Source organism: Tupaia chinensis, unplaced genomic scaffold (assembly GCF_000334495.1).
Source record: "Tupaia chinensis unplaced genomic scaffold, TupChi_1.0 Scaffold000586_1, whole genome shotgun sequence".
Lineage (NCBI taxonomy): Eukaryota > Metazoa > Chordata > Mammalia > Scandentia > Tupaiidae > Tupaia > Tupaia belangeri.
Window position 1 is genome coordinate 315,349 of NW_006160102.1, and position 9,317 is coordinate 324,665.

The following is a 9,317-nucleotide window of genomic DNA, read 5'->3' on the forward strand; positions in this document are numbered from 1 at the left end:
CCACTATCTGGCTGTCAATGTTAATTTAAAAATGCATTTTATGCACCCAGCTGCAGTGGTGGTGCAGGCAGTGGTGTGCCATTGTGCGATGCTAGAGTCATTTGTGAAGACCTGGAGTTAGATACCTAGGTCAATCTGGGTGTGTTTGTGTACACACAAACATACCCATGAGTATATCCATGATTCCAGCACTTAAAAGATAGGGAGGAAATCTTCTAGGCTCTTGGGGAAACTGCAGTGACAGTGAGCATTTATGTCACAGAACTTCAGGGGAAGGTGAATTTCAGGAGTATAAAGTCTCAGATGCCCCCTGAGTTCTCTGATCACTTCCAAACTTTTCTTTCTGGAGTTTCTTGCTAAACCACATAGGATACTGTGTTCTTTTTCTTAAATGAAGGTTATTAATGTAATGTCCACTTTATGGGATTCCCTAATTTTCCCACAGTACAAAAAAATAAAAAAGAATAGAGATATTATTTGAATCTTGTTTAATATTTTAACATGGGAGTCATTAAAGTTACCATTCAGCACCTATAGAATATTTGCCTATTTGGCAATTATTATGAAAAAATTTAGTTAGACTTCATGAGTTTATAAAGAAAAAATACAAAATAATTAGGATTCCATTGATTTAGTTAACTGGTTTTGTGCCTTGTTATGGTAGTCAATACTCCAGTTCACATGGATAGAATGTGATGGATCAAAGTACTCAAACACTGAATTTACAACGTGCTTTGGAAAGTGACCTGTTTAAATCACTGGTATCATAGTTATTAACAATCAGTTGTAACTCTTTTTTATAGCAAGTCACTTTTATTAGCAAGACTCTGTAATCAAAGAATGTGCTGAACAAAGATTTCCCTTAAAGATTTAATTTCAGAATCAGTGTAACATTTTCATACCTAGATATATGCCATCAAAGGAGGGCACTGATTTTCTGTGATGGTCTCTATGTTGGGAGATGGGCTTCATGGTACCTTATGTACCATCTCAGTTACGTGGTTAATATCATTTTTATTTCACTATATTTTAACAACTGGAAATTTATATTTAAAGAACTTACACTGATTTCATGTTATAGACGGGTTTCTTAATTTTGCAAAAGTTGGAATGAGGTAGAGCTACACCAAAATCTGTATGATCTGAGGATTCATTTCTCTACATTTTTCTCATTATTGTCCCCAGAGTCTTTTGATATATTTGTTTTCTCCTAAACCATTACTACTCATGAATTCTTAAAACTACCAATACAGTATATTTGTACTGGTATACTCACACATACAATCATATGTATATTGTTCATGTTCTCCAAAAAGTAATTGTATACCTGTTTGGACAAGGCTCTTCAAATATATCGAAACTTGAAGAATAGGCTGGTAGAAAATCATTTGAAAGTATGACCTTAACAAAAGATCTATAATAGGATAGATGTTTAAAATATCAGTTCCAAGGACCAGTAGGTGATGTAATGGTTAAGATGCTGGACTTCCACATAGTTTGAGTCCCAGACCCAGCAGCTTCAAAATCACACCATGCATGTGAACAGTTGTGCTCAAAATTCCAGTAGGAGAAATGAAGAGAAAGGATTGTGGCATGGCCATTCCTTGAGGGTGATTTTTTACTTTCCCTCTCAGTCTCTCTGGTGAGTGCACATGACCTATGACAAAAGCCTAAAAAAAAATAAAATTCTATGCTTATTAGGCTACTTCTTACATGACATTCATTTACAAGTTTGAGAGAAGAAGAAATACAGATGAAGTGTCAGGGATAATGAATAAATGACAAAGTGCTGAAGTCAAATGTGTTTTGCTTTTCTTTTATTTTTTTTAATTTTTTTTTTTTAAAGACTTGATTGGGAAGCCAAGAAAACAAGAAAAGGCGATGTTAAAGAGAAACCACAGCACAATAGTGACAGAGTTTATTCTTTTGGGACTGACAGGTGGGGCTGAGCTGCAGCCTGTCCTGTTTGTGGTATTCTTACTCATCTACCTGGTCACAGTAGTTGGCAACATGTGCATGATTTTCCTAATCAGGAGTGACTCAAAGCTTCACACTCCAATGTACTTCTTCCTCAGTCACCTGTCCTTCGTAGATCTCTGTTACGCCACCAACGTCACTCCTCAGATGCTGGTTAATTTCTTATCCAAGAGAAAAACCATTTCCTTTGTTGGTTGCTTTATACAGTTTCACTTTTTTATTTCCCTAGTAATCACAGATTATTACATGCTCACCGTGATGGCTTATGACCGCTACATGGCCATCTGCAAGCCCTTGTTATATGGCAGCAAAATGTCTGCTTGTGCCTGTCTATCTCTCGTTGCTGCTACATATATTTATGGCTTTGCAAATGGCTTAGCCCAGACCATCCTGATGCTCCGCCTATCCTTCTGTGGACCCAATGAGATCAACCACTTTTACTGTGCAGACCCGCCTCTTCTAGTCCTCGCCTGCTCAGACACCTATGTTAAAGAAACCGCCATGTTTGTGGTGGCTGGCTCCAACCTCACCTGTTCGCTCACCATCATCCTCATCTCCTACATTTTCATCTTCACAGCCATCCTGCGTATTCGTTCTGCTGAGGGCAGGCGCAAGGCCTTCTCCACCTGTGGGTCCCATCTGACGGCTGTCACTGTCTTTTATGGGACACTGTTTTGCATGTACCTGAGACCCCCTTCTGCGTCATCTGTTGAACAGGGGAAAGTTGTTGCTGTGTTTTACATCTTCGTGAGTCCCATGCTGAACCCTTTGATCTATAGCCTGAGGAACAAGGATGTTAAAAGAGCAATAAGGAAAGTTATCCAAAAGAAGCTGTTTCAGAAATAGATAATTTGGCAATGGTTATGTAGTATATCCTTATTATCTGGACAGTTTATGTGCATTTCAAGTCAGCAAGTATCTTTCTGTCAGGGAGTCATTTTTGTCCTGTATGGAGCTTAGAAATATGTTTTAGATTATTAGCTAAGGTTTACAATGCCATTTTAGTGAATTAAAAAATAATAAACCAACAAAAATCCCAGTAATGTAAAGACATGACCAAAAAGCATTTTTATAGTGCTTAGGAACTTTCAAACTATATTCCAGAAACTTGTGAATTATAGTAGCGGAAGTTATTCCTTTTTTCCTTCCATAATAAATGTTTTAGACCAGTAAGGATTATTTAGATACATGAAATGTTATTATTCCTAGATATATGTTTAGACTGATACTGCTGGTCCACTTTAATCCTCACTTACTTAGTCTTTTGATGAGAATGCCTAATTTTTATAGGGTTTTTTTTTGTTATTGTTTAATAGTATGTATTCTTATCAATATTTGACCTCTCTTCTCTACTTCTTTTTCACTATTGTCTGTTTATTTTATTTATTTGTTTATTTTTTGTTTGTTTGTTTTAAGAGAGATTTTAACTATAGAGTGTATGTGCTTACTGGAGAGAGAGAGAGACATAGAAACAGAAAGTGAGAAATCATCCCCCAGCTGGACAGCCACCCTGAAATCCCTTCTCCTCCATTCTCTTCTGGGGATTTTGGGCATGCATGCGTATGTGCCCAGTATGAGTTAAAGCTGCCAGGTCCAGGATTAAAACCAAGGTCAACTAAGTGGCAGTCCAATGACAAGTGCTGTAACCATTATGCCACCTACTGGTCCATTGTCTGTTTATTTTTAATCAATGGACTGCAGTAGATACACAGTAGTGCGTAAGGCTGTGTGTCTGTATAGTTTATTACAAGATGACATTTTCACTTGTTTATTGCTTACTTATATCTCTTGGGAAAAATCCATGTCTTTTTTGGCCTGCTTTTAAATTGTGGTGTTAGTATTCTTTGTCATTAATTGTGGACTTCTTTCTTAAAGTCACAAACCCATTTTCTGTTTTAGATAATATTTACAAACACAGTGTGTGCTCAGAAAAAATCATGACATATTTTTATATGTTTCTATATGCAAAAATGCTTGACTTTTATGACAATTTCAATACATAGTATTTACAGTCCACTTTACTTCTTATTATCATATCTTAATTTTTAATTCTGAGATATCTTTTCTAAAGGGTGCATGTGCTTACTGGAGAGACAGAAAGTGAGAAATCGCCCCCTGGGGGCATGGCCATGCCACCACCCCTTCACTGCTTTATCTTTGCTCTTAAAAAGTTAAATACTTTGCCACTTATGATCACAGAAATTTCCCTTCATAATTCTATTCTTTTTTTTTTGGAGAGATTTTTGCTATAGGGCACGTGCACTCACCAGAAAGACAGAGAAAGACAGAGAGATAGAAAGCGAGAAATCAGCCTCCCGGGGGGATGGCCACACTGCAATCTTTTCTCCTTTATTCTCCTTTCGGGATCTTGAATACAAACGCACTCATGCCTGGCATGAGTATAAGCCACTGGGTCCAGGACTCGAACCACAGTCAACTATACAGGAGTCCAGTGACATGTCATTACAACAACTCCTGTTCCCTAATTATATTGAATTTATGCTTTTTCTTATTAATATTTTATCTGAATAATTCCCAAGTCAAATATAGAAAGTAGTATTAAAAACTACCTGTGGAAGTAAAACTAATTAATCTTTATACTATTCCACCTTTTTTAATGTTTTAAATTTTTTTTTATTTCAAAAAAGTTCTTTTATACATTCAATCACGTTATTTAGCTTGCAAAAATCAATATTCCAGCATGTGTACATTTCTCCCCAGTCTAGTTGATATTACTATAAATTTATCTTCAATAGATAATACCCCATTTCTTTGTTCCATGAATGCTATGCCTCTCTATTTTCCTTCCTCAGACTCTATTACAATGTTCAATCCTCCCTGCTTAATTCTGTCCTTGTCTCCATTTCCTGAAATAATTACTAATATGAACTTAAAATTTTTATACCTTTGGAAAGGTACATCATTTACTAGGTGTGTACATATCCTTGGAGTTATATAATAATATTTGCTAGGCTGATGACTTATTATAAATTAAATACACTCCATGTACCCTGAAATGTGTGTGTTTTTACTGAAACATTATTGGATTTATTGATGCTGAATATGTAACAGCAATTTCACTGATACAGTATGCGACCATGTTATGATGTATATAGTCATTGTACTACTGACTGTCAATTACATTTTTTAAAGTCCCTTGATAATGTAAAAATCATCCAGCAACAAATGTTCTTATGTAATTCTGAATGTGTACCAGAGAAAGATCTTCTCTCATAAGGCATGAACATCTTTTTGTTTTTCCCAATTAGCTCTAGGGTGGGAGCATTCACTTGACTAGAGAAACTCAGGTGGGGGGAAAGAGAGAAAGAATGTAAGAAACTACCCCCAGGAGAAATGGCCACACCATATTCCCTTCTCATTTTCTTCTAAAGATTTTGGGCATACACACACAGAGTGTTTTTCAAAATACCAAGTCCAGGACTCTGTGCTGTCATCCATGTCAAATCCAGCCACCTTAATCACTACACCACTGGCTGGCCCTATATGAACAACTTTAAATGCTATAAATATCTTGATCATTGTTTTGCACATTTATACTCTTGCTAATAGTGTGTACTGCTCTCTTTACTCTGCATTCTTGCCAATACAGCATAGGTATTGTCAGCTTCTAAATGTCTATAATCTGATGGATGAAAAATGGATCCTCATTTCTTGTTTAAGTTTGGATCACCATTATAAGTGAAACTAAATATTTTAAATGCATTAATAATAATTCATGATTTCTCTTTTTTATAGGCTATTTGATTCTATTTGTCTGCTTTTCAGCATGATCGTTTAATCTTTTTTTGTGTCTAAATTATAAGAGCCCCTCATATATTGTGCACTGAACACTAATCTTTAATGTTACATGCAGTGGAAATATCTGCACTCTGATTATAACCTTTATTTCATTTTTGTGCTTAAGGTATGTGTTGCTGCAGAAATTACTCATTTTAATGCAGTTCAAATGTATTGATCTTCTCTGTATGGTTGTACTTTGTATGTTTTGTTTGAAAACTCTTGCCCATGATAATAGTGTTTTCTTCTATTTTTCTCAACATTATAGGCTCTTGCTTTAGAACATTATGGTCTCTATTTTCCCTGGTAATACATATGTTGTAGAATGGAATCAAAATTGATTTTTCCATGAAAATCACTAATTCTCTATTTTGTGAATACTTCCTTTCTTGTTAGATATTTTTAGTTCAAACTCTATTATGTACCAAGTTATGATATATCATTCTGTTTCTAGGATCTTCATTGTAGAATCCATTTGTCTGTATAGTGTGTGTGTGTGTGTGTGTGTGTGTGTGTGTGTGTGTTTGTGTGTGTTGCTACAGTTGCTTGTCAGAGAAAGAGAAATAGTGAGACAGAGAAAAGTGGAAAGTGCCCCTGAGTGTAGCATGAACACTCTACAATCCTTACTCCTCCAAGTGGTCGGGATTTTGTGTAAGCACTTGCTCATGCCTGGTGTATCCATGCTCAATGGGGCTTTAGAACTGAGTGGTTCGAGTCCCAGACCCGTTGACTTAAACTCACGCCGGGCATGTGTGACTATGTGCCAAATATCCCAAGAGGAGAATAGAGGCGAAGGGATTGTAGCGTAGTCCTCCCCCCTGGGGGGTGATTTCTCACTTTCTGTCTCTGTCTCTCTCTTTCTGGCAAGTGCAAGTGCAGTATGGCAAAAAATTTCCCCCAAAAAAGGAAAGTATTTAGGCAGCAGAAAAAAAATTTTTTTCAACTTTTATTACTTGTATTTATGTGAAACATCAGGATAAACCATACAAAAAATAAGGTTAGAGTAAACTTTCCACATTAATTTGAGAAAAAATATATATACTAATGCTTAAATATATTCACATTTCATAGGATGTAAAATATTATTCAAGTTTGGTATACACCTATATTTTGCTGACTGAGTTCTTACAGTGTAGCCATCATTTGGAGCTCTAAGAAAGAAATTACGTAAGTTTCTCCTAACTTGACAGACTATACTTTGAATTACTTCATTGTCTTAACCTGGAACTATCAGTGTATTAGAAGAAACAGACTAGTCAAATTACTTCTTAACTATGTTAATCCTCTAGTGAGTGCAGTCCAGGCCCAAATGATGTTCTTTTTGTATTATTTTTGTAAAAAAGTAATTTATTCCTCTGAGATAGAGAGGAAGAAATACAGAGACTTAAAGGGAGAAACATCAAGAGAGGGAGACTTATAAAGAGAGAGAGAAGTACCCTCAACATGATCATTGCAGCCAGCCCAGATTACAGACAAATGTGCACCTCCAGGGTGTTTAGAGTGGCCTTGGGACATGACCAGAGGACCCTCCCATAAGAGTCTAACATTGTAGTGTTGGTCCCACCCATGCCTCTATCTTGCCCCAAATATAGTTTAGACTAATGCCTGAACCCACATAATCATAAACAGCTAACTTCTGCTGTTGTAAACCTCTCAAGGTCTCACTTTCTGTCTCTTTCACATTCATTATACTTTCACATTCATTATTTCCATTAGACTCTTTCTTGATCCCAAACAATATATATCAAAGAAAATAGTATGCTTCCAGAGAATTGCACTAAGACCCAGTAGGTTCTAATTTTTATTGGGAGACTACAGAAATTGTACTTTTGTCCATTTTGCCAAGGTTTCTCATAAACACTCTTCTCAAAGCCTGTTTCACATCCTTGTTCCTCAGGCTGTAGATAAAAGGATTCAGCATGGGACTCACAAAAATACAGAACACTGCCACGATTTTCCCTTGCTCAACAGACTGCTTATTGGCTGGTCTCAGATACATACAGAAGAGGGACCCGTAGAACATAGTGACAGCGGTCAGGTGGGAGCCACAGGTGGAGAAGGCTTTGCGCTGCCCTTCACTGGATCGGATCCGCATAATGGTGGTAAAAATAAAAAGGTAGGAGATGAGGATGATGAGCAGGGAGCCTGTGAGGTTGATCCCTGCTGACACAAATAGGGCAGTTTGCTTTATGTACGTGTCAGAACATGTCAACATCAGGAGAGGTGGATCAGCACAGTAGAAATGGTTAATGGTGTTGGGTCCACAAAAGGACAAACGAGAGGTCAATATTACCTGCATCGTAGCTACCATTGAACCCCAGAGGTAGGGGAAAGTGACCAGGCAGATGCAAACTGGCCTGGACATCCTGCTGCTATAATGTAGGGGATTGCAGATTGCCATGTACCGGTCATAGGCCATGGCACCCAGCATGTAATACTCAGTAAGGAGCAGAGTCACAAAAACAAAACACTGGGCCAGACACCCAGTGTAGGAAATGGTCTTCTTCTCAGAGAAGAAATTAGCAAGCATCTGAGGAGAAACATTAGAGGAATAAAAAATATCCACGCATGCCAAGTGGGTGAGGAAAAAATACATTGGTGTTTGGAGCCGGGGAGTAAATCTGATTAGTAAGATCATGCCAAAATTCCCAGTCAGGGTAATGAGGTAAATCAGGAGAAATACAACAAACAGAATGGGCTGCAGCTCTGGCTGGCTGGTCAGTCCCAGAAGAATGAACTCAGTTGCCTCCGTGCCATTGTGTTTTGGAACTATCTTCATCTTTATAGTATCTCTAAAAACAAAAAGCAGACTATGTTAGGTGTAAGATGAAAAAATGTATGTCAGTCAAGAAGAGACAAAATCAATGAGCACTAAAACAAACTGGATTTGTAAAGAAAAGGTGTAAGAAAAGTTCCCACTGAGATGGAGTATTTTGTGGTGTTGAAGTTTTTAGTGATGCTGATGAAAGTAGGCTGTAAGAGATTTTTTTTTTTTATTCAATTGAGAGATTTTAACTATAGGGTACATGCACTAGCTGTAGAAGACAACTCCCTTGGGATGGCCATACAACAATCCTTTCTTTTCTATTCTCCTCTTGGAATTTTGGGCACACACACACACGTGACCAGTGTGAGTTTTAAGACTCCATGTCTAGGATGAAAACTGAGGTCGATTTCATGGGCGTCCAGTGACTTAATGGTTATGTACCGATGTGGTGCAGCTGCTTTGTAATTCCCACCTGAACTGTGCCAGTAGAGGTGGGAATTAACTGAGCTCTTGGTGCCCCTAAGATTTTCAAAACTTCTGCCTCTCAAACACGGCTATTGTCTAATCTGGCAATGTGCTGGATAAACGATGACCATAGATCGTTTCTGCCATTCCTAGCAAAGGCAAGCCTTCTCTTTATTAGGGAACCATGTATTTTTTGAGAGACCATATACCTACAGTCAAATTTATTTCTTCCTAATTTCTTACTTATTCATCCATAACAGTATTTGCTCCTTGCCCCTTGATATTTTTTCCACACCAATTCCTTTGTTCC

The 9,317-nt window shown here is 37.4% G+C and overlaps 2 protein-coding genes across 2 annotated transcripts; one reads left to right on the forward strand and one right to left on the reverse strand.

The window, feature by feature from the left end:
- Positions 1-1,881: 1,881 nt before the first annotated feature.
- LOC102475971 (olfactory receptor 1030) lies at positions 1,882-2,823 on the forward strand. The gene has a single exon (XM_006158380.1). The coding sequence runs from the start codon at positions 1,882-1,884 to the stop codon at positions 2,821-2,823; it is 942 nt and encodes a 313-aa protein (XP_006158442.1).
- A 4,753-nt stretch (positions 2,824-7,576) lies between these two features.
- LOC102476397 (olfactory receptor 5M11) lies at positions 7,577-8,554 on the reverse strand. The gene has a single exon (XM_006158381.1). The coding sequence runs from the start codon at positions 8,552-8,554 to the stop codon at positions 7,577-7,579; it is 978 nt and encodes a 325-aa protein (XP_006158443.1).
- Positions 8,555-9,317: the final 763 nt, after the last annotated feature.